The 26,797-nt window shown below is 37.3% G+C and overlaps 1 protein-coding gene across 1 annotated transcript; it reads left to right on the top strand.

Annotated features, from left to right (window-relative positions):
- The first annotated feature begins 20,193 nt into the window (after positions 1-20,193).
- On the top strand, positions 20,194-24,336 carry snai1b (snail family zinc finger 1b). Its single transcript, XM_051879425.1, has 3 exons — positions 20,194-20,717; positions 21,191-21,733; positions 23,302-24,336. The coding sequence occupies exons 1-3, from the start codon at positions 20,642-20,644 to the stop codon at positions 23,481-23,483; spliced, it is 801 nt and encodes a 266-aa protein (XP_051735385.1). The 5' UTR covers positions 20,194-20,641; the 3' UTR covers positions 23,484-24,336.
- Positions 24,337-26,797: the final 2,461 nt, after the last annotated feature.

Genomic DNA, 26,797 nt, shown 5'->3' with positions numbered 1-26,797 from the left:
GATTAGTTTAAGTCTGTGTAGTAAATACGAAGATACTTCAAATACGAGTATGAAGATTTGCAAATAGGATCCTAAAGTGGCTGTGAAAGACTTTCCCAGCTGGAAAATTGCATGTACTCAAGATGGCAGATAACCGAGAGATAGATTGCTGTTTTGAGAACAAACACTACAACAACTGATTTTATTGGAGCTCCCTAGCCTTGACGCTGTCATGGTTTGACGTTACCTTCATGGCCCTCTTAACCTTTCCAGCGTCCTCGCTAAAAACAGATGCGGTTGCAGCGAACGGTGTAAAGTGCTTGAAGTCAGGATGGGCTGGAGGAGGGGCCAGATGAAAGCTTCATTACAAATTCTCAAATAAACAAGGTGGAGGACAGACTCTATGGAAACACATAAACACAAATACCTGTGAGGGAGAGGTCAATCCTTTCTCAGTTTAGTCACAGTAACACACCTGAGCTACATTCAATGAAGGATCTCTTTTTAATTTAACTATGTTAGTAATTCAGATGATGACAAATATATTTTGTAATCTGCACAATCTTGTTGGTACACTAAATGCTTTGTTTATGGTCATTTTAAAATAGCTCAGTTCCAAGCCCAGTAGTGAAACTCTTTGCTGTCTTCTACACTCTTAAAAATAAAGGTTCTTTATTGGCATTGATGGTTCCATAAAGAACCTTTAACAACCATGGAATCTTTCCATTTCACAAAACGTTCTTCATAGTGAAAAAAAGTTCTTTAGATTTTTAAATGTTCTTCACATTAAGAAAAACATCATTCTTTTAAGAAATGTTCACTGAAAGGTTCTTTGTGGAAACAAAAAGGGTTCTTCTATGGTATTGCTTTGAAAACTCTCTTTTGGAACCTTTGTTTTTTAAAATGTTTTAAGAGTGAAAGGCAGTTTTTTTCAAACTTTGAGCCTATTCACAGAGCTTGTTGCTCTGGTTCTGGGATTGCCTCTGAATTTGGCCAAAACAAGGCATCTTAGATGGCAGTATAATTTTCCTACCTGCTGTTACCTGCTACCTGCCATGTGATGCATAATAATGCTGTCTAGGTAGGCAGCTGACTAAAGTTTTGGAACAAAGCCAGTCTGTATCTCATTGTGCTGTTAAACTCAACTGTTTGTCTCCATTAAAATATCACATGTAATATACAGCATATCCTTTAAATCTAAAGAACAGATATGTTTGCAGACAGTCAGAGAAAGCCCATTACAAACTGTACTTCATGCTCTCACTCTTGATAAGACTGAGGTCATTTCTGAGGCCTGCTGTCTGACTCGACTCTCACTCTTTATCTTTATAGTTCACATGGAGCGTTTCTGGGTCAGAGTGGGATATGATGACATGCAGTAATCTAGCTGCAAGTCTTCAACTGCTTTCTGCTGTTATTTATAACTTTATTAAAAAGAATAACAAAAAAGACTTGGTCACTGTTGGTCTTTTGTCTTCTAATGCTATCAAAATGTAGAACTATGTAGAACAAGTACTTAAAAGGATAGTTCACCCCAAAATTTTATTTACTTTTTTTTATTTTATGACTTTTCTTTCTTCTGTGGAACGTAAAAGCAGATATCTTGAAAAAGTGTTTAATTTTGTCCAAAAAAACCCCCAAAAAAGATGAACCATATAACAAAATTATTTTCAGATATATTTTTAAGTATTTTTAAAAAATATAAAACAAAAACTATACAAAAGGTCAATTGCTAATATTTTAAAATATATTTTTATATTATTTTCAATAAATTTTAGTTTATAGTATTTTCAGTTTGCTGTGCTGTTTACAACATATATATTTGCCATATGGGAAATAGGGTCCATGTTGTTTGGTCCCAAACATACTTCAAATAAACTTTATAAAATGGACAAAAATAGAAATCCCTTTGACTTACACTGAAGGAAGGACCTATAGGTCATATCTAGAAAAGGGAATGACACAGAGTCTGTTGACTTCAGTCTTGTAGCAACACCCAAGCCATCACCCACAACACTCACACAACCACCTGACAATTCATTCATTTTTTGAAATTAGACACATTCTTAGTATTCCTCAATCTATTCATTATCAACAGTATAACAAGAAAAAAAAAAATGATAAAAAAGGTTAGTTTTCACTATTATGCTGATGATACTCAGTTCTGTATTTCTTCATGTCCTGACGAAACATACCAATTCACAAAATTAACGGTATGCATAGCTGATATAAAATGATGACTAGTAATTTCCCACTAATAAATTCTGAAAAAACAGATTTTAATTATTGTACCAAAAACCTCTGCATGTATTAACCCAGGATACTGTCTAACACTTAGTGGCTGTTCTGTCAAGTCTTTGCCATCAGTTAGGAACCTATGTGTGCTCTTTGATACCAATCTTTCATTTGAAAGCCACGTTATAGCATTTGTAAAACCGCATTCTTCCATCTTAAAAATATATCTAAACTACGACATATGCTCTCAATGACAAATGCGGAACAGTTAGTTCATGACCCCAAGACTAGATTACTGTTATGCTCTACTGGGTGGTTGCCCTGCTCGATTAATAAACAAACTCCAGCTGGTCCAAAACGCAGCAGCTAGAGTTCTTACTAGAACCAGGAAGTATGACCATATTAGCCCGGTTCTGTCAATGCTGCATTGGCCCCCTTTTAAACATCATATACATTTTAAAATTTTGCTAATTACTTACAATGCACTAAATCAGGGGTGTCAAACATACGGCCCGTGGACCGAATACGGCTCGCAAAGGTGTCCAATCTGGCCCGGGGGATGATTTGAACTATAATAAAAAAAAAATAATAGAGAGCACTAGTCCACTGGTCATAAATCCAAATGTTTTTTAGTTTTATTTTGGTCAATCTTTATTCCGGGCTGCAAACAAAGTGCTTTGTAATAATTTGTAAACGGTTGCCCACCGTTCAAAACTCCTTCCCTGCATTCCGCCTATGCGTACTGCCAGAGCCGGAGCGTTAGTGTTAGCATTAGCCGTTACGCTTTTTTGGCTAAAGGTTGCAGGCTTGCCTTCTAGTGGCTTTGGTTTTGTGCAGGTGTCTTATGTATAATTTCACAAGCTAAAGTCAGACCATGCTGTTTTTGCTGTTAATCTTGAAATTATACAATAATTTTAATTAAAAACAACTGCTCATGCTCATGTGCATAACATCTTTGTTGGGATTGTGATAAAAATGCAGTGTTTGCCTCTAATATTAAAGAGCTACACATATATTTTTTAACATATAAACAACAAATAAATTTGCTTTAAAAAAAAAATCTGCAACCAGTATCAGAATCGGCCAATTTGCTTAAAAAAAAAAATTGGAATTGACCATGAAAAATCTAAATAGGTGCATCACTAATAAAAAAATATTAAATAAAGCATTATTTTAAAAATCGAATAGTTTTTTCGCTGTAAAAACAAATGCAGTTTTAAAGAACAGTGTACTAGTTTTCTTGCAAATTAATTTGTTGTTTATATGGTTAATATTAATGCAACTATCAGTGCATTAAGGTTTTTTGTTTTTGTTTTGTTGTTTAATTAATTCGGCCCGCACATGGTTATTTTTTTCCAATCTGGCCCTCAACCTAAAATGAGTTTGACACCCCTGCACTAAATGGTTCAGCTCCTCAGTACTTGAGCGAGCTCTTAACGCATTACAGTGCCTCACGTCTACTGCGATCTCAAAATTCTGGCCAGTTGATAATACCTAGAAAATCAAAATCAGCTGCAGGCGATTTTAGATCATTTTCCTATTTAGCACCCAAACTCTCCCTAGCATTGTTCGGGAAGCAGACACACTCTGTCAGTTTAAAATCATCAGCAAATCTTGATATTTTTTTTATGATTTACTGCAGAGCAGGTGCATAATCAAATATTAGCTTTGTTTGATAGTGGATCTAATGACAAAGCTGTCAGTAAACATAATATTGATTTTGAAGATGATGAAAACACTAGTTTTGAGAGTAACTGTTGCCATGAGTTGATTTTCCCACAGGTTAAAGGTTTGACATATTGCATAAGTTATTTTGACTGAAATGCTTGTATTGAAATATTTTATATTCTACCAATGATAAAACTTTTCTAGATGTTATGTTTAGTGAAGTAGGGCCACTGTTAAGGAGCATTTGAGCTGTCTTTATGATCACTACCATATAGTGGTTTTATAACAGTGACTGTAAAATATGTATTTTAGATATGGGAATGGCATATTTTGAGTTTTGATATTTAGGATATGGTCATTGGGCTATTTGAGCCAGTTTTGTTACACAGACCTGGCAACCCTGATGGTGACAGTGTTAATGCAACTGGCCCCTGAATGACCCGGCAACAGCCCACAAAACCCTGGCACCATAGTGCTTTGCATAGACTAATCACCACTCGCATTCACATGAAAACATACAAAAACCAGCTGGATTTACAAGAGCTTGTGTAGTAAAAAAGAAATCAAGCTTTGACAATTTGCCATGGGACCTACATTTTACGTGGCTAATAAGCCATGACTCATTTTTTAGGGGGGAAAAATTGCCTATAAAAATTATAATAAATTTGCTTTTAAAAAAACAAGCAAATGTATTACGCTTTATTTAACATAACAATATGACTAATACTGATGAATAAACAGTATAAGGTAAATCTATTAAAGGGTTAGTTCACCCAAAAATGAAATTTCTGTCATTAATTACTCATCCTCATGTCGTTCCACACCTGTAAGACCTTCGTTCATCTTCGGAACACAAATTAAGATATTTTTGATGAAATCCAAGGCTTTTTTAATCCCCCATAGCAAGCAATGTAATTACCATCATTCAAGGTCCAGAAAAGTACTAAAGACATCGTTAAAACAGTCGACGTGACTGCAGTGGTTTAACCTTCATTTTATGAAGTGAAGAGAATACTTTTTGTGCGCAAAAACAAAACAAAAATAACGACTTTATTCATCAATTTCTTCTCTACCCTGTCAGTCTTGTACGCAGTTGACACAGTGAACGCAGTTCAGCACTTCCATGTTTACGTCTGAATGCCGGCTCATTATTGGCCAATGCTGTTCATATGAGCAGCACGGCGCATGTGTGTGATGCTGACGCAGGAGCCGGCCAATAATGAGTCAGCGTTCTGACGTAGAACCTGGAAGCGCTGGATGTAAACAGCATAGGAAAATGACACAGAAGAGAAGATATTGTTGAATAAAGTTGTTATTTTTGTTTTGTTTTTGTGCACAAAATGTATTCTCATCACTTCATAAAATTAAGGTTTAACCACTGTAGTCACGTCGATGTCTTTAGTACCTTTCTGGACCTTGAATGTGGTGGTTAAATTGCTGTCTATTGAGGAGTCAGAGAGCTCTTGGATTTCATCAAAAATATCTTAATTTGTATTTCGAAGATGAACGAAGGTCTTACAGGTGTGGAACAACATGAGGGTGAGTAATTAATGACATTTTTGGGTGAACTAACCCTTTTGTGAACAAAGACATGTATACAGGTTTGGAATAACCTGTCAACTGCTTTCACATGCATCTTTCAAAATTAAAATTTTGCATCAGAAAAACATAGGATTACGTTTGTTGTTATTTCTTTGACTGCACACTCCACAACCCACTCAAAACGGACTTGCGACCCAGTTGAGAAACACTGGGGTAGACTACAGAGGAAGAGTGAAGCATAATTTTATTATCTATGAAACATTTGCATAGAATTCTACTTCCGTTTGCAAATGAGTGCAGTGACTCATGTAAACACAGATGAAAGGGCTCATTTGTGCCGGAAAATGGACTTGCTTCCTGCTCTGTTCCCTCTGCTGAGTGACTCCTCCTCATGGTCTTCTCCGCTCGTCAGATGTGTCTCAACACGATGGGAACAAACAGTCCCAGTGGAAAGCCTTTGGCAGGAATATGAAGCACACATACTCACTAGGGATCAGACACTTCCACCGGGGAATAGTAGCAAAAGAACAGTTTTAACCTTTTGCTAGATCACAATGCAACAGTTTGTCATCAGGAAATCAAAAAGACTGTTTACTTTCATGTTCCTGGTCTAATTGTGCATGATTCATCAGTTCCTCCCTCCTATCATAAACAGACCACTATACACAACACGATCCGTTCCAGTTGGATCAGTCTAATGGAACAGGCTTATTTGGCCTGTTTCATCAATGTCCAGTATTTTAAGTATACACACACTCAGCATACTGGCCAGGTTGATAAATAATATGTAGAACAGCATAAGGGTGAGTTTGAAAATCAGATTGCATAACCTTTCTCTGTCCCGTCCTAAAATATCCTCCCCGGGGCCGTGTCTCCTTTTACTCTCATAACATAGACCTGTGCATGTCGCAGGGGTCGCATGAAGAGACATGACAGGCCAGCAGATGGCATAATAAAATACAGGTTCAACAGTGTGTGTGTACAAAACTTCAGGTAAAGTTGTCAAGAATGCAGAAATATGACATGCAAAGTGCATAGATAGTGTCATATTTAAAACATTCATTTCTGAGGTCTCTGAAATTCTAACAGGACCAAAACTTTGCTGAAAAACCTGTTGCACACAACCTACTACATGCCTTCTGTTGTCTGATTGATAATTTATACTTTTTTAAGCAAGTAAAAGGCCTTTGAGTGTAATTGTAAACACGTCCCCCTTCAGGTCAGGATTCTATTTGCTGTAAAATCTTTACTGATTTTAAAGGAAACATAAAATTATAAAAAACAGTTTCCTGACTATTATTTTATATGTCAGGCTTTAAAGGGTTAAAAACTATTCAATATATATATTTTTTTTTTTGTTTAAAAAAAAAGAAGCACAGTTCACAGCATTGTGACATGTTTTTGATTGAATGATCAAATAAATAAATCAAATAAACACATCTAGAACTGCAGTAGTAACAATGTGCGATGTCCAAATGGTAGTTTTGCGCCCTTAAAGGGCGCTTAATCAGGAAAGGGATGACATTTTTAGGGCCGTTCCAAAGGGCACTGAACAACTAAGGCCCTGTCCCAAATGGCACGCTTCATATGCACTTTCAGTCTTGTGGACTTACAATGGCCATTGAGTCCATGAGACCGTAGGGTGTCCCATTTGATGGCCCTTTGTCGCTATCTCTGTTTGAAACCTGCAATTGCAGTTATTTGCGGAATTATCACCTTTACGTGGGTTTTGCATCGGCACGGCTCCTCAGCGCGGATGAAGCTAATGTTTGCTGTCAGTCACCACATTGGTGTGGATACTGTACTTCGGAATCACAGATTCTCACCGGAAAATGTCATCTAAACAAGTAAATAACATCACTTTTGTTCTGACCAACTGAGAAAAAAAGCATTACAATAAATCACGCTGCCAATGGTGATTAAATCTAACAATCACTTAGCTCATATCACATCAAACCATGCAAATGATTATTATTGTAATACTTTGTTCTTAAATTGTTAATGTTAACAACATCAGCCTCGCGTGACTATGTGTATTTAGTGTGTATTAGCGTTACCTGTAGATTTCAATCTGTAGCCACTTGCAGTCCGAAGTCTTTTGCTTTTGGCTACGGGTGAATCTCCAGTTGTTACTGATGATTGTCATTTGGACCTTTCTGGATTACAATCCGCCATCAAAATGGTAAGTTTAATTATTTCAGTTTCTGTGAGAAAAGGCTATAAATGATCTGCTACCTGCAGCATCCTCCACATGCCATATAGCCTACTAGTTGTGACTCCTTCTTTATGTAAACAGACGTGACGTAATGACGCAAAGACGAACGGCTACATGCTCGAATTTCCCGCGGAAAACCCACCAGTACCACTTTTATTAGAAAACATTATTACAAGCTTATCGTTGTGAATCAGGCTAAGGTAAGGAGATAATTTTGAACACTGGCTGGTTATGTACATGCTCAAAAACTGATTTTGGATAATTTTTAACCAAAAAAAGTTATGGACTGCAGCTTTAATTTAAAGAAGTAATTTTATAATTTATGGTCATGTGATGCAGTGTGGCGAATCCTTACAATTCATTTTAAAGGCAGATGGCAGGAGAGTGAGGTAACATATAGACCTTATAGGCCAGAGAAGCAAGCGCACAGACATCTTTAGAATGTTGTGTTTGAACATCAGTTTTTTGCGTTATAGCTCAGTATATTTATATGGCATCGCTGTTGAAGAGTAATTAACTGGTGAATTGGATTTACTTATTGTAGAGTTAACAAAAGTTATCATAAGCAAATGTCAGTAGACAGGGAAGATATTAAAATTAGTGGTGCATTCGTAAATCCATAAGATCTTAACTTCATGCTGTGGTAATAGATAAATAAAACCGGAAGACAGAACACAATGGGCGCAGTGATGAAAAGGGGCGGGGCTACATTAGGTCTCATAGAACAGCTGTTTGGGTGATGGGTGCTGTGCTGCAATGCCATAGTAGCATTCCAGGTGAAGTTAATCTTTAAAATTCTTTTTCACTGCTTCTTTTGCCAAACGTGTTCCAAAATACTACAAAACAACATGCAAGGGCCCTTCAGAGTGAGTAGGGCACAGAAGGAAATGCTCACTTCCGGTTGAATTTGCCGAATACTAAAACAAAGCCACTTGAAGGCAAGCCTGCAAGGTTAGCAAAAAAAAAAAAAAAAGAAAAAGAAAAAAGTGTAACACTAGCTAACGCTGCCGTATGCAAGGAAAGGAGACCAGAGGACATTGTTTTTTTAATGGATGTGAATTTAGGAGAGGCTTCACTACGCTAAACAAACCACTTTTGTGAGGAAATAGCTTATCATTTAATGAATCAACAGCCAATCGGCTAATCTTCAACATGTTTGGTCTTAAACATTCGTTTTGGATTGATCTATTTTTAGAGTTTACGCCAAAAAAATGCTGTTTTATAAGAGAAGTCACGGACAATTGCGTGACAGGTATGATTCCGTTTACAGCACTTCTCATTCATTTCTATGGTATCCGCAAACAATGATTGATTGTCGGACGAACCTGAAACAAAATTCAATGACGTCAAGGCTGTAATGTGATTGGTTATCAAGGCACATGTGATCCAAGTTAGCCGTTATGCTTTCTCCAATGGTAGACACATGGACCCTCATATCTCCCAAAAATAAGACGAATGCTGCGTGCCAGTTTGCCTATTTATACTACGCCCTAAAAGTATGTACTCTTTTTGTGAAGAAAAAGTACATACTTTTAAGTGTGTAGCAAAAGAGTAGACAAGCTTTGGGATATTTGGGACTATTGGCATACTCTTTTCGACATACTATACCTTATTTGTAATCTCACATATATTTAGGATGGATAGTATGCACATTGGGATGCAGGGCATCTCTGACTAAAAGCAATAAACAGTCAAACCTGAAGAAGAAGACAACATGTGTCAGTAGTCACAGAGAGTGACCTCTAGTGCTGTGAAGGTGAAACTGCAGGTTGGGATGTTACACTTGAAACCATGTGAAAAAAAAAAAAACCCTGAAACTAAACCTAAAGTTGAACTCACTGACCTGAAAGAAATGGCTATGTTTGGCACAAACCATATGCAGCAGCTCCCAGGTAACACCATCTCTGTAAAGCACGCTGGTGGCAGTTTCTGCTATAGGGCTCCTTTTTAAACAGGAAGAATCACAAGCTTGTTTGCAGTAAACTCTGCTTTGCATATTTTGTCACAAATGCAATGCCTTGTTGGTTTCTTGTATGTGTAGTATATTGAATCAAAGTAGACTCAATCATTAAATGTCTCAAAGCAGCACATGGTATTTTCTGGGGATTTTTCAGTGAAAAATTATATTGTTACAGCAGTTAGGTCTTAAAAAGCAAGTCATGCTATCATTCATTCAAACAGTTTTGATCAAAAACACTGGCGTTGCTTCAAGACAGGAGGAAAATGGACAAAGTAACTGGAAAACATTGTGTTTAAAATGTAAGTTACAGTTGTATAAAAGCAATATGACAAAACAATATTGCTTAATATTACGATTTAAGTACTATTCCTGCCATTTGCTCTCTCTATACTTCCGTTATCAAGATATATTTTGATTTTTAATAGGTAATATCAGTAGTATGACCATTTCTGGGGTGACGAAAATTACAATTTAAAATTATAGAGCTACAGAAATGTGTCTTCATATTACAAGTAAAGCTTCATATTGCAAGCAGGAAACTTTCTATGACATCCCCTTTATTTTTCATCAGAAGGAAAAAAAATAAATAAATAAATAAATCAAAAGGCATTAATTTTTCTCTTTTTCTAACCATTAATTCCCATCCCAAATAAATAAATAAATTATATTTATTAAATAAAACATTTATTTACATGTGCACGTGAAACCAGGTACCCATCCCAGTGACGTCACGGGAGTTCTAAATATGGGTGACGTCAGCAGATGGGATTCTCTCTCGAGCTCTGAGTGTCTCTTCACTCCACATGTGCAGTACGTGACTGTCACTGAACCAAAGCAAATGTCTTTAAACGGATCGCGTGAAATTTGACCGTGTCGACACACGCACATTCTGAGGCGGCAGTTTTGTACGTGTATTATTTTTAAAGGCATAGACCCTGTATTTACTCTTTTATGGTAGCATTAAGCAGTGCTGTACAGCTATCTACTGTGATAAAGTAAATTAATAAATGTAACAGACCGCATGGAGAGAAGTTGACATTATTTTGAATCAACACCCATCCACATACAAAAGTTTTATTTGCCACCTAACATTTATGTTCTTAGTTATATTATTTCCAAAAATATACAGGTAACATTTTAAAAGATACAAATGTTTCACATATAATGCTCTTAGGAATTCCGCATCATAAAACATTAATAACATTTTTAACATCAGGTATTGTATATGATGAACTTTAAGGATTCATATCAAACATTCATATCAAAGATATTAGAGAAAAATATTTTCACATATTAAAGAGGAAGAAAAAAGAAAGTAAAATAATAGAAAAGGGCATACATGTATAATCAAAATAAAGAAGAAGAATTTAATTATTTGTAAATGTCCATAGTTCTGATTGCTTTGTGGTTTGAGAGTCCTTGTAAGGTTTCAAAATAATTCTTCATGTCTTGAAATGGGTGATATTGGGTATCCTTTTAGACCATTTACATTTGTGTATGTAAAACTTACAAAGTAATACATGATTTAACATAAACACATGACTGTTTATCTATATCTTTCTTGTCATAAAAAAAAAACTCTTTTCTCTGTTATTTTTAATTCCACTTAACATTAAATATTCCACATCAATCCAAAAAAAAAAAAAAAAAAAAAAAAGAAAAGAAAAAAAAAGTTACAAAATAGATACAAAATAGTTTCAGTATCCATTTTACAAAATACACAAGATTCAGAAAGCTAATTTTTATATCTTTTATGAACTGGTTTATTGGATATATTATATGTATAATTTTAAAGTATATTTCATTAACTTTATTATTGATATAATATTTGTTATTAAGTCCAAATCAATCTCCAGTTAATATTCTTAAAATGGCCATTCTTACACGCAGAAAATTTTAAACGCTTATAAACAATGGCGACAGAACAGTTCGTTATTTTGGCCTGTCTGACCTCTAGTGGCGAGGAGCTTGATGTACAGACATAGATGTTGCCGTGTTTTATTTACTTGTTTACTTTATTTGAAATTTTAGCCCTAGATAAAGTCTGAAAATCATTTTCATTTCATTTAGTCATTGTTACATGCAGCTTGCTTTGATGGGAGAGTGCTTGTGGGAGAGTGATTTTTTTCTCTCCCTCAATCCAGTTAAGCGCGAACCCCACACAACGATGAAACAAATACTACTAACACCTAACCATAACCTTTATAATAGCTTTGGTATCACATCCTGATATATAGCATTTTTGTTTGTCGCGATCTGAGCTGTGAACTGAATCTATGAAGTATGAACTTTTGTTGAAGTGCAGGTGATTGATCGAGTTGACCAATGAAATTGGCGGCGGGGCAGGACGATTTTCTGGTTCACTTTGGATAAATCGCCCATTTCATTGTCTCAGTATTTAAATAAGCTGGCTGTTTTCAATAGGAAATCATCTGAAGTGCTTTAAAATTGCATTTGAATTAACCAGCAATTAATTAACTGGTAAAAGGTCAATTAACCTTTTATTAAATTACCCTATTTTAAGTCACAATAAATATATTTGATTGGCTTTTGTGTTTGATTTGCATAACAATGAAAACAATTTAATGGCACAAAGGAAATAAATGCCAAGATGTTCTCAGATAGGCTAATGATCACATGACTGCAGTCAGTAAACCAGGGGGTTCTCGACTTTCCTGCTCCAACCCTGATCAATACCTTTCTAGTAATCCTGAAGACCTTTATTAGCTTTTTCAGGTGTGTTTGATCACAGCTGGAGCTGAACCCAGCAGAAAAGTGGACCTCAAGGGCCAGATTTGAAATCCCCTGCTGTAGACTTTTCAGGGTCAGCATCATTTTGGTGTTCTCCTGTAGATGGCAGCATAAGTAAGAGGCAGGGTGACTTATGGGCATTTAGGACGTCCAACCAAGGAGTCAAGGATTGGCTGGTTAGTAAATTAACATTTTATCTGAGCATGAAATGCACTTATATTTTTCCCTGTCTTTGATGTCACAGCTTATAGTCAATATAGTGAAGGGTTTTTGGGACTGAGTGTGTACTTGTTCCATCAGCCAATCAGAGTTGTCATGACGTCACTCATTGTCACTGCAGCTTCAGATTGATTTGTCACCTTTAATTTACGACTCAGGTGTTTGGCTGAAAATATTATGTCCCATGAGCAAAGACTTTCAAACTGTGCACTTTCATTCAGTACATCCTGTACAGCCAGGAAACTGTCATTGAGATGAATGGAAATGCTAACAGATAGACCTGCTTGTGTAAAACACCCTTGTTGTGCTCTATAAAGTGAGGACCTGTGCTTCACCTCACATAAAGAAGATGAAGCAGATATCTGAAGTGGTGATGTCAAACCTCAAAAATGGATGACAACCTCATAGATAGCTTTACATTACAGATTACAACACAAAATCTGGCACCAAGACATTAGCAGCAGATCTTTACATAATCAGATTACTTTTTTTCATAACGTGTAAAGTAATGCATTACATTTAAATTTACAACAAAATATCTATATCCGAGTTACTTTTTCAAATAAGTAACATAAGTTACTTTGTTTTCCCATTTATTGACTGACAGCTCTCCTGTCCCCATGTTGAGAGAAATCGAGTTTCAGTATTTCTCAAAATGAACAAAAACAGTGAAATGCAAACTCAGAATATTACGCAAACTTGCAATAATAAAATATGATAAATAACACATATACTTTATGCATTTAATCTCACTTTATTAACTGTACAGGTGTGAATTTGCATTTCTATCAGCCTGAGGCTTATTCATTTCACTTCTGGTGTGAAAGGATCTTTACATTTGCCAAAAAGTAGATTTTTTTGTTATTAAAAAACAAACAAACAAGCACAGCACATGTGAAAAAAAGTAACATAAAAGTAACGTAACATTACTTTACATAAAAAATAACTAAGTAATGCAATTAGTTACCTTTTTAGGGAGTAATGCAATATTGTAATGCATTACTTTTAAAAGTAACTTCCCCCAACACTGCTTACTAATAATTACATCGATCTTCAACAGTGTAATTAGATTACTGTACTAATTACTCTCTCAAAAAAGTATTGGATTATTTACTAATTACTTTCTAAATCCCATATCGACCTCGACCAGTTGAACAATAAAAGGATAGACACCAAACTGCTCTTTTAATTATTTATAAAAAAAAATTTAAAAAAAACTATAAAATTGCATAAATTATTCTTGATCTGACCAAAGTTTGTAAAGGGAGAAGGTTACATTAAAAACATACATTTTAACATTAAAGGTTGATGTTAAATCCACTATTGGTTTTTATAGAATTGTTCTATAGTCTATACAGTATTTAATGTAATTACAACAAAGGTAACTGTAATTAAATTACAGAAAAATTAAGAGTAATCCCTTACTTTACTTTTTCAAGGGAAAAGTAATTACAGTACTTAGATTACTTAGTAATTAATTCTACCCAACACTGTCCAGCACATCCCACAGATGCTCGATTGGATTGAGATCTGGGGAATTTGGAGGCCAAGGAAACACCTCTTCATCATCTTCCTCAAACCATTCCTGAACAATGTGTGCAGTGTGACAAGGTGCATTATCCTGCTGAAAGAGGCTACTTCCACCAGGGAACACCATTGTCATGAAAGGGTGTAGCTGGGCTGAAGCAATGTTTAGGTGGCATGTGTCATCCACATGAATGGCCGGACCCAGGGTTTCCCAGCAGAACGTTCCCCAGAGCTTCACACTCCCTCCACCGGTTTTTATCGTCCCACAGTGATCTTCGTGCCATCGCTTCCCTAGGTCAACGCTGCACACGTACACAGCCGTCCATGTGATGTAACAGAAAACAGGACTCATCAGACGGCGACCTTCTTCCACTGCCTTCAGACACTCTGACTGCCCCATACGCATCAGATTGTGATACACTGTGTGTTGTGACACATTCCTCCCATAACCATCATTAACATTTTGACTTGTGCCACAGTAGACCTTCTGTCAGCTCAGACCAGACAGTTGCCCTTGTGCATCGATGAGCCTTGGGTGCGCAACACCCTGTCGCAAGTTTGTGGTTTGTCCCACCTCGGACACTGTTGGTAAATTCTCACCACTGCTGACCACACAAGCCTTGTCATTTCAGAGATACTCTGACCCAGTCGCTTTGCCATTACAATTTGTTCCTCGTCAAAGTCACTCAGATCTTTATTCCTGCCCATTTCTCCTGCATCCAACATGCTGATTACAAAAACTGATCATTTGCTTACCATCTAATCTACCCAAACCTTATTTTGTGCCCTTGTTAGGAGATGATCAATGATATTCGCTTCACCTGTGACTGATCATAATGTTTGGCTCATTAGTGTATGTATCTAATGTTATATCAAATAAACTACAGTTAAAATTAATCAAGTTCTTTACATGTGCTTTAGTATGTTAGTCAACATATGAAAATAAGTGTACTTATTAAAACATGGTTTAAAATGTACTTTAAAGTAAAACTTTAAATTTGATACATACATTTATGGTTTGAAGAACACTTCAAGGACACATTTAACACAGTTAGGCACACTCTTTTTCATAGGGTTACCCCATGCAACACACAAACTTACTCAAACTGCAACAGATGTCAGACTTTAGCCCAAAGTTTAGCGTCTCTGTGACTGGAACACCAACATTATGACTCATATCATTTAAACAAAACAACAAAAAGCTTGATTTTTCTATCCACTTGATATGGACAGCTCACTTGTATTTCCAAGCATTATTGCATGAAAATTCTTGAGGCCACAGTTTGTGCCACAGTTGGTTCAACAGTGAGTGATTTGGAAGAAGTTGATGTTTTGAGTTTTTAGACCAAGTAAGACTGAGGAATTGTACTCCCTCTTTGGATCAAGTGAAGTGCATTTTTTTTTTTTTTTCATTTTTGAAGTAAATGTGCTGTAAACTGTCTGTAAATACCACACTCCATATTGACATTGTTATTGTTGCAGAATCATCACACTTCATACATCTGAGAAAAGCACTTGCTATTCAAATGTTTCCCCCAATTTTGTTTCATAATTATTCAAGGCAGTGTTTTATCCAACATCTGTGGTTATTTTCACATACTAAGGCCCAGAAACACATGGTGAGTGTCACCCAGCATCCAGCCCCAGCCGGTTCATCTGAGGACATTGGTTTGTTTGCTTTAGAGTCGGTCATGTTTTGATTGAGGTCGAGTCCAGAGGAATAGCTGAGTCTTAACAGACAGGTCATCAAGGTAGACAAGGGTTGTTAAGTAAAATTCCTCCTCCGACAACAGGAGCGTTTCACCATATGTTTAAGCTTAAGTTCTGGCGGGGGTCTTGTCTTCATGCAGTACCTTATCTGGTCCATGCTGTGTGAGGCAGGGGATCTAAAAGACGACCTGAAGACGACCACCTCCCCTCCAATAGCCCACCGCTCCCTTCCCCCATTACATGAAGCATTATAGGACTCTCTGTGATTTCCCTTATTCTCTTATGAGTCTCGCCATACAATCAGCTTCTATAAAGTCAAGCAGAAGCTTTAACTCCTTTATTTAATTATAATAGACCTTTCAAAGCACCAAGGGATGTAAAACAGATGAACTAAGAGCAAAACACTATACTGGTTTAAATTAATTAATTTAAAATTGTATTGTAAAATATGGTAAAAATGCTTTTAGGAAGTAAGAAGTATGAGTTACCTTATAATGTATACACTACCATTCAAAAGTTTGGGTCAGTAAGATTTTTTTTAAGAAATAAATATTTCTATTCAGTAAGCTCATTAAACTGATCAAAAGTGACAGTAAAGACATTTATAATGTTACAAAATATTTTATTTTTTATCCCAAATAAATGCTGTTCTTTTGAACTTTCTATTCATCAAATAATCCTGAAAAAAAATGTGTCACGGTTTCCACAAAAATATTAACAGTTTTTAGCACTGATAATAATCAAAAAATGTTAAATCATCATATCAGAATGATTTCTTAAGGATCATGTGACACTGAAGACTGCAGTAATGAATGCTGAAAATTCAGCTTTGCATCACAGGAATAAATTACATTTTACAGTATATTACAGTAAAAAACACTTATATTATATTGTATTAATATTTCACAATATTACTGTTATTACTATATTTTTTATTTAAATAAATGCAGCCTCTGTGAGCAGAAGAGACTTTACCGCCCCAAACTTTTGAACTGCAGTCTATATAACTTTGTACTTTCACAGTAAAATATTATAAATAGTAAAATGTTCAAATATTATAAATGTGCCTATTTATAATTTTGTATTTGTCTTGTATTTGTGTTAGTGTTTTAATTTATTTTTTAATTTTACAGCCTTCACATTTGAAGCCTTTTATCTATAAAATATTTTATAATTCAGCATTCATCTTGTTTATTTTGTGAGAATCAAAGCTATGCAAGACATATTTCTGTACTCAGCAGCAGTCATACGTGTTTCAAACACACACATATGTTGTAAGGGAAGTCTGATCACATGTCTGTTCTTGATGAAGTCACATGACTCATATAGGCCCAGCGCTGAATGAAGTGTAAATGCTCTTTTCATGACTGTGGTGAGTGAGTGTCCGTCTCCCCCTGAGCAACACAAGGAAAACATCTGTTCTCAACTGAGGACATTTCTGTGCTTTATACGCTCCCTGTGTCCAGGTCAAAAGATCACGGCACTCTGGTCACAAAACACAACCTGTGGCTGTTTTCTAATGTGTACTGACAAGCATAAAATGCAGCAAATTATGTGAACGCCAAATCAACACTAAAACCTTTTGTATGTGTGAGATGTTTTGGACAAAATTAAAGAGTTAATGCTTGCGTTGCAGTCAGAAAATAGACATTAGCTGTGTCCCAAATGACACACTGCACACTATGCACTTATATGTACTCAACTGTGTAATATATGAATTTTATATTATAAGCTTATTTTGTCACTCAACATCAGAGTTTGATAGCCCCTCCCCTCCGCTAACGTAATTAAAGTGCCTACAGTTGAGTGAAGCATCCAAGGCTGCATCTGAAATCGCATACTCTCTTGAGTATGTACTTATTTTGAATAAGTACTTGTGACAGCTAAAAAGTATGTTCTATATAGTATGCATGTGTGTAGTATGAATGTAATCCAGATGTACTACATTCACCATGTTGTCATTATCACGTGACCTACCAGCGTCAGTTGCGTCACTTCGCTGCCATTCTTAAATCCTCTCCTGTGGCCTCATGGGATAGTTAAGTGTCCATCGTATAGTAGTAGGTCATCGGGGTACTTTTTGCCTGCTCTTTTATAAGTACTGTGAATTCGGACATAATCTTGTACCCTACTGTTTTTCGCCTACTATATAGGTGATTTCAGATGCAGCCCAACATTCTGCTGAATTCAGAACTGCACACTAGTATACTACTCTTAGTACTTTTACCATATCTTATGGCAGAAATAGTAAGAGTAGTATGCAGTTCCGAATTCAGCAGTCATTTTTTTTCTGTTAATTAAAGGATTAGTTTACTTTAAAATGAAAATTACCCAAAGATTTACTCACCCTGAAGCCATCCTAGGTGTATATGACTTTCTTCTTTCCGATGAACACAATAGGAGTTATATAATAAATATCCTGACGCATTCAAGCTTTATAATGGCAGTGATGTTCACTGCCATTATAAAGCTTGAATGCGTCAGGATATTTATTATATAAACCAGACCCAGCGAGTATGAAGCTCAAGAAAGTGCATCCATCCATCATAAACGTACTCCACACAGCTCCGGGGGGTTAATAAAGGCCTTCTGAAGCGAAGCCATGCATTTGTGTAAGAAAAAATATCCATATTTAACAAGTTATTTACCAAGTTAAAATATCTAGCTTCCGCCATAAAATGTAATGCCTCTCACAGTTCAAAACGCTTACGCTAAGTCCTACACCTTCCGTATTCAACTTACGAAAAATGCTGAATCAGAAGGCGGTCTGGCGGAAGCTAGATATTTTACTTTATAACTTGTTAAATATGGATATTTTTCTCACACAAATGCATCACTTTGCATTAGAAGGCCTTTATTAACCCCCCGGAGCCATGTGGAGTGCGTTTATGATGGATGGAGACACTTTCTTGAGCTTTAAACTTGTTGGTCCCATTCACTGCAATTATAAAGCTCAAATGCATCAGGATTTTTATTAACTCTGACTGTGTTCATCAGAAAGAAGAAAGTCATATACATGGATGGCTTGAGGGTGAGTAAATCTTTGGGTAATTTTCATTTTAAAGTGAACTAATTTTCATTTTAAAGTGAACACACTATCTATCTATCTATCTATCATAAATATAATAAAAAATACTAGTTACTGTGTCCTTATCATAAGACCTGCCATCATTTTAAATACATTAAATGTGACCTTACTGTGAAAATTATATTTAACAAGACAATATAGGCTACTTGTAGCCTATGTTACAGTTAAATATTGTTAAAATTATAACTTTTTAAAGTGTGTATTTGTATATTTTATGTTCATGAAAAGAGACAAACGCCTCCACAGCACACGCTGTTGTTTATTGTCATGTTTATAAGGGGAATGGGTGTGAGTTGTTGGAATGTGGCTGGTGTGGAAGGGGTTTTAGGGGCAGTGCTGCTCGTTTGACCCGCGTCTGCTCGGCGTCGGCGTCGGCGTGTGAAGAGCCGCTAAAATGCGCCACATTCCAGACGGCAGGAACAATCTGACCCGCGCACAGGTGCAGCTCGGGATGAATTGAGCGCTAAATCACGACACTTAACACCCTCTGTATAATCGAATGGCCACATTGACTGACTGACACAATGAGAGATTAATTCGCAAAGTAACCGATGGACATTTTAGCACCTCATTTTCCAGGGCAGTAATATGTGAGCAGTGAATGTGCCTGCGGCATGAGATGGAAATAACAGAGGAGGATTCACGTCGGACACTTTTGTTCGCGAAAGCCGGTTAATTTTCAGCCACACACCCGCTGAGCGCCTCTCACGTCCCGCAGAGCCCCATGCTGGAGATCAGTCTAATGTGTGTCCTCTGATCCCGGAGATGAAGGATCATCAATAGGAGCTTGTGCTCCAAATGATTATTAAATGACTTGCGATTGTGCTTTGTGTCTAATTTAAGCCTGTGTATTCCGCCCTTTATAGGGGTGACCGGGGCTAGTTGTCACGTAGCTATGTCTAGTCTGCTTTCAAAATTTAAACTAGAATTTAAAAACATTTAACTATAGCCTATAATGAAGGATTTATTTCATTTTTCAGAAATGGCAAGTCAGTGCAAGCTGTCACATATTTTAAAAATGTATTTTACAATATGCCATTACAACGGCTTCATAGGCTAATTGTTTTACCGTTTAAGTTTTCCATTGTGACAACTTACCCCTCATATTGTTCACAATAAAGAACAGGCCTATCAATTTCAAATGTACACTTTATATTTATTCACTTTATATAACTAGGCAGTTTATTTGTGTCTATGGATTGTATCCACCTGCATTGGACATTACTAATGAAGTCAGTAATAAATATCCAATGTTTAACGAGCAGTTTAACAAATGTAGCCCATTTATAATAATCAAACAGTTCTTCCACGACCACCGCCATTTTAAGTCTTCTAACTGCGCGACGTTTACCGCCGAGCAACGCAGCTCATTGTATAAAGGCTCTACTATTTTACAACTGCTTATCTAATCTAAAATCTGAGCAGTTATTTTAAAGTTTTATAAACATGAATTAAGGATACGCGCTGTAAGCAGTGGTGAGTCCCTGCGGGCACCTGCAGGAGGCTGGTCTCGGTCAGTGGGTGTTTCAGGGGGCGTGGATGGAGCTCGAGCCAGCCTCATATGAAGAGACTCGTGTGGACTGAATGGCAGTAGTTCATGTGCAGAGAAGATACTAACGTTCCCTGAGCGCAAAATTTACTGGACATCTGAAGCAGACCCTGACTCTGAAGCTCTGCAGCTTTTTCAGTGAGTCGATCTAGAGTTGCTCTAACGCTTTCGCTGAAGTTTGGAGAGGATCTTTACAAAATGCCACGTTCATTTCTTGTCAAGAAGTATTTCTCCAACAAGAAGCCAAACTACAGCGAACTGGAGAGTCAAACTGGTGAGTGTGCCTTTGTTTATGTTTGTTATTGTATATAAAATCAGTATGTGAATTGAAAGAGTTTAAGATTAGCCAAAACTTAGTAGACCTAAGCCACCCAAAGTTGTAATGATATCCTGCTTTTAACAGTTTTAGCATTTTACTTTTATAATTTCAATAGTTATGTTGTTACTTTAAGTTATTTTGTTTTTCATTGTATTATTTTTTTCACAAACTGCAGGATGTAGTTAAACTAACTGCTAAAATTTCACAATTTAATCTGATTAATGTAAGTCAAAAAGTGAAAGCATGCTAATGCACCTTATTTATAGTTTGGAGTAGATATTCGGTAGATACTAACCAAAATAAAGTGTGCTTTTGATAAACTGGAGAATATAAAAACAGAAAAGTACTACCCCATAAAACCTAACAAAAATGGACCATTTTCATGTAGTCCAACAACCTCTTGAACAGGCACCTTTTCTCTTCCCCAGACAAACGCTATGCTGTCGTCCCACAATGCTTCCCTCTGGATGACTTCCACTCCAAGGAAGGAGATTCTGTGGTGCCCAACTATCCCTCTATGCTTGTGTGGGCCACTAGTGCCTTACCCCTTACCTTCACACCGGTTTCACCCAGCATCCCCTCTCCTCCTGGGCCTCTGGACCTGAGCTCTCAGTCCAGTTCCAGCAGTGGAGAGGAGGACGAGTGCCGCACGTCCGATCCACCCAGCCCAGATCCCTCCGACCGCTTCCAGTGCGCCCACTGCGGCAAGACCTGCAGCAGCCCGGCTGCTCTATCCCGCCATCAGCTCACGCACTGCACCGCCAGCCCGCAAACAGCCATCACTGCCACAGGAACCACCAGCACAGCCACCAGAGCGGCCTTTCACTGCAAGCACTGTCCCAAAGAGTACAACAGTCTGGGTGCGTTGAAGATGCACATCCGCTCACACACACTCCCCTGTGTGTGCACCACATGTGGAAAGGCCTTCTCCAGGCCCTGGCTACTGCGAGGACACATTCGTACACATACCGGTGAGTTAAGTTGTTAGTGGTTCATGTTAAGTCAAGATTTGACCAAAATATTTGAAGTATTAAACTTGGGTACATCCTGTTTGTGGTATGGAAACCAATGCTAAATCTTGACCTATCTCCTTAACAAGCCCAAAACTGTGCAGATTAAGAATCAGGTTAGATGCCATATTGAATTCAACACAGATAAAAATGAAGCTGTGAGGGATAGACATACAGGCCCTGTTTAGACCTCGTATTAAGTAAGAGAACATTGTGCTTGGTGTGTTTTTCGTCTTCAAACCAAACTTGGGTCTTCAGCCGACAGAGTTTAAATCCTGTCTGGCTATCGCTTTTCCCATAATGTTTACGCATTAGGTCAGTAGGTGGAGAGTAGGTGGCTGTTCGAATGTATTTGACCACATGAGCGTTTACACTATGAAAGCAATCCGGTCAAAGGCGTTTTCGACTAGCTCTGGAAGTGGTCAAATATAGACAAGCTCAAAACGTTTTAGACCCCGTTTTACACCTGTATTTAGTGTCGTCCACTTGTGATCCGATCGACCAAAACACATCTTAATACCAGGTGTAAACAGGACCACAGTCTTTATATTGACACACACTGTAGGCTATAAAGATCCTAGATCATGTTATTTTCACAACTCACAACTTTTAAAACTGATTCATTGAGTTTTTGTCTACTGAAAGACATTTCGTCAGCTGAACAATTGGTGTGTTGATAAACTTAAATACAATCCTTTTACTTTTCTAAGCAACCAGATTTTACATCTGGAAGACAATGAAAGTGATATAAAAATCCCAAACTGTCGTCTCCAGAGATAAGAATGTTATAGAAACTTGGGGTTGGGCTCTTTTAGCCATGGCACGCGGGGGAAAAAAACAATATATCAGGGCCACAAATTAAGAATTCCTTAATTGTTCCCTTGTTTTAGTTACATCATGGCCTCAATTAAAACAAGGGAATGACCACGATTGAACTAAAACGAGGGTATTCATTACCAAAACAGAGCATTACTTAATTCATTGCCACAATATTTATTTTTTTCTTCAACATATCATGTGAAGGGCTTCATACTTGAGTTAAAAAAGTGAAGTTTGTTATAGTCAATCTCTTAGCTTGCATCATGGTCATTTAAACGCTGTGAACTTTGATGATATCTGCAAGGATAAACTAAAGTGATGTGGCGTAATTTATCTTCAAAGTTCAGAAGGTCTATAAAACCTGAAGAAAGCTTTCAGTTAGCATTTCCATTATTGTCAGTGGCAGTTTCTCTAACAGCAGTGGCTAACTGCTCATGTTAACTAGTAAAACCTTGACCATCTGCATAAAGGACTTCCAAATAGTAGTATCTAGAGACAAGAATATCATAGATACTTGAAGGTGGGCTCTTTTAAGCAACTACTTATGGCATAAGTTTTGTAAGTTCACTTTGCAGAATCTGCAATGCAATCTGAATTGCATTTCGAGGTAAACCGTGGAGGTTAAAATGCATAAAATGTCTTCAACGCAATGACCATCTACACATAATGTCTGTCTGTGTGTATACTAAAAACAAAATCTCTGTTTTAAGGTGAACGTCCCTTCTCATGCCCCCACTGTAACCGTGCATTTGCGGACCGCTCGAATCTGCGGGCTCACCTTCAGACCCACTCCGAAGTGAAGAAGTACCAGTGTGGAACGTGCTCCCGTACCTTCAGCCGCATGTCCCTCCTGCACAAACACACCCTCTCCGGCTGCTGTCCATCTGCCTAGACGAGAAGACAGCTGCTTCCCATCGTTCGGCGTGGAGCTGGGACGGGTTTAAGCCATAAGTGAATGTACTGATGCTGTTTTTGTAGCACACAGTGCCTTACTTTTATTCCACAAGCCAAAAGAAGAGATGCTATTTTTCTACTAGTTTTAGTCTTGCACGCATTCACACAGTGAGGGTCTGTTATACATAGACTGCAGATTTTTGTCGTGGGAAGGGGGCCCATGAACTGGCTCTCGGTGGATTCCCAAGATGCACCTCGGTGCCGGCTGGTCCGGGACTGTGAAGGGGCAGCTGCTATAAAACGTGTGTGGTGAGAGGTCATCTCTCACCAAGATCTCCACAGACTTGCAGGGATGTATTGAGACAGCTGTTGCAGCACAGGGCTGTCGACAAATGCATTGGTTTCCCTAGACTGATGGCTGAAAAGCACCAAAGACCTACTTTAATAAGGAGCTCTGTAATTCGAGCTTTGAGGTATTGCGTCATTCGCCATCTCCTGAATCTGCAGTCTGACTCCTGAATCAGCGTCAGAATGTTTTTATATTCTTAAAGACTGAATAGGGTGTCAAAAACACAAGAAGAAGGTAATTCGGTTTTATGTACAAAGTTTACTCCAGGTCCACTGCACTGAAGGGAATTTGCAGTCTCTCATTTGAGAGAGGTCCTCTTCAAACATATTTTTTCCAAAGCCACAATGATATATGAAACTGCCTTTCTATATATCGTTTAAATGTTGGACGTATAACACAATGCAAATGCTATGCAATCTTTTTTGAGCAAAGATGTTTTAGTGTATTTCCACTTGCTATGTTTTTCCAATAAAGTAATTTATGTTCTTTGTTTAGCAGAAAAGTGTCTAATTTGTGTTTCTATGAAGGCGGAATGTGCTAAAGGAAAAGTTCACCCATAAATGATTTAATACTATTCATTTACTCATGCCATTCTAAACCAGTATAACTTTATATCTTCCATGGAATATGAAATGAAATGTTTAGCAGAATGTTCTTACTGCTCTTCTACAACAACAACAACCATAAAAGTAGTCTAAGCATTTTGTGCACATATGAAGTCTAACAATAGGTTTTTGCTGAAAATGCTTGAGCGTATTACACCAGGTTTGACATCAAATGTTGTGTCTTTTTTTTTTTTTAACGAATACAAGCTAGCAGAATTTTTAAAGAATATAGAAAAAATAACGGGGGTGAATTATTCCTTGAATGCATTAATTTACACCCAAATGTCTCTGAATAGATATGGTGCAATAAATATTTATCGTCTGCGTCTAGACGCAGTCAGATATTTTGAGTGATGGTCAGAACACCTGCACACACTTTCTGCTTAGCCTAACGCTAATACAACACTAACCCAGTTTAGCTGACACATGGCCAACAAATGTTCACGTCTGAGACACACTGCAGGTGGAAAAAGACCAAAAGGGAGGCAGAAGACTTAGAGGAGCACCAGAGAGATGAGGAAGAGAAATGGGCTAGTCTGCACCAATAAGACCAGTGGATCCAGCTCTCAGCTCCAGAACCTCAATCTGTCAAATAGATAGATATACCTCCCCGAGGGGAAATTTAATAAATGTGGGAAATGCCAACAATCTGTGCTTTGAATGTGGCCAGAGTTTTGAGGTTTTCAGTTTTGTGGACTGCCTCCGCAACTCACCCTTTCCCGAGCAATCTGAATCCACAAAGCCCTTGTGACCCTCATTGACGCCAACCAGTCTTGCTAGAGTAACGATGCACTTCCTTTGCTGATTTGGAGGCTCAAAGCTGTGGGATTTTGATGGGGGAGGCTAGTTGTCGGGGGGAGGGCACGTTTAAAGAAATATTCCAGGCTGAAAGCAACTATCTGTGGCATACTTCATCTGTAACATCTGTGACCACTAAAATAGTGTGCTCATTGAGTACGGAGCGCCACACATGATAAAAAAAAACAATATATTGGGGACATTAGTTAAGAATTATAAATCTGAATCATTTAAACTTTGTGAACTTGGTAACTTGTGCAAGGATAAACAAAAGTAATGTGGTGTAATTATCTTTAAGGAGGTCTATAATACCTGAAAAAAAGGTTTCGGTTAGCATTCCTATTCATGTCAATGGCAGTTTCTTGCCTACTAGCAGTGGTTAACTGCCCATGTTAACCAGTAAAACATTGGCCATCTGCATAAAGGACTGCTTACATGTGGCAAATTTCACCAAAAGGAATAATACCAACAAGTTATGTTAGTCCAGCAAAAAAAGTCCCACTTTAAAATAACAATTTAGACAACATTACACACCGAAACAGCATTTATTCACTAAATAATTAATTAAAGTGAATTAGCAAGAAATACCAATTTTGGCTTTAAAAAAGCCTTGTCCCATAGACTTCCACTGTAAATGCATTTCTGTGAAGGAGTGTTGTTATCGTTAATTAAAACTTTTAAAAATCAGTTTTGGTGATTGAAATAAAGCTGAAAAAAGTATAATTATTAAAATGAAAAAAAAAAATGAAAATGAGAAATGGCAACTGAATTGAAGAATTGAGAATTGGCAACTTTAAGCAACCAAGTTGAACTACTAAAATTACTTAAACTGAAATTACAAATAATTAAAGATATACAGAAATATTCACACACACACACACACACACACACACATATATATATATATAAACTTAAACTAAAATAAAAACTAAATATAAACATAAAAGCTAACAGCTTTTTAACAGCTGATTAACACTGCTGTAAATTACGGCTCTGTATTTAAAATACTGATGGGTGAGTCAAAATAGTTTTCTGTGGTAAATATTTCTTAAGTTACTTGTTTAAAGTAGTGTCATTTAAATGGCAAATATGTGTATGTTTGGGTGTATGTTGGCCGAAATGGTCAGATATGGTTGGTGCTCAGTAGATGAAAGTCATTTGGGCTTTTGGGTTTGATGTGGTTGGCCTCAACTGGAGACATAAAGTCAGACATAGTAGACGTGGAGGATTGAAGCCACGGAGTCATGTTCACAGGGAGATGACAACTGTGCGTGGGTGGCTGGATGGATGACAGTGGGTGATGTCATTGTCTTTCAACCCTCGAAGCATCACAAATCTGCAAGAATTCCCCATAAAGCCAAAAAATGTTCCCTTGTACCTGTGAGGGGGTGAGATAATATGTCTGTAATTGATGGCGGTGCAGTGTGGTATGAGTTGCTCTGTTGTCAGTCTTCTCCTCTTGTTTGCCCTGCCGGAACGAACATTTCTTAATGCCTTTCAGCTACATATATTATATGTCTGTCAGTAATAAGGCATGAAGACCACATTTGCCGTGCACAT

The sequence above is a fragment of the Ctenopharyngodon idella genome, chromosome 22, assembly GCF_019924925.1.
Source record: "Ctenopharyngodon idella isolate HZGC_01 chromosome 22, HZGC01, whole genome shotgun sequence".
Classification (NCBI taxonomy): Eukaryota; Metazoa; Chordata; class Actinopteri; order Cypriniformes; family Xenocyprididae; genus Ctenopharyngodon; species Ctenopharyngodon idella.
Note: the sequence above shows the minus strand (reverse complement) of the source record. Positions and strands in the feature narration are given on the sequence as shown.

Excerpts from the sequence above, each read along its gene's own strand:
- snai1b (XM_051879425.1), top strand. The coding sequence starts at position 20,642 with ATGCCACGTTCATTTCTTGTCAAGAAGTATTTCTCCAACAAGAAGCCA. Across the intron at positions 20,718-21,190 it reads CGAACTGGAGAGTCAAACTG|ACAAACGCTATGCTGTCGTC; the intron begins GTGAGTGTGCCT and ends TCTCTTCCCCAG. Across the intron at positions 21,734-23,301 it reads ACACATTCGTACACATACCG|GTGAACGTCCCTTCTCATGC; the intron begins GTGAGTTAAGTT and ends CTCTGTTTTAAG.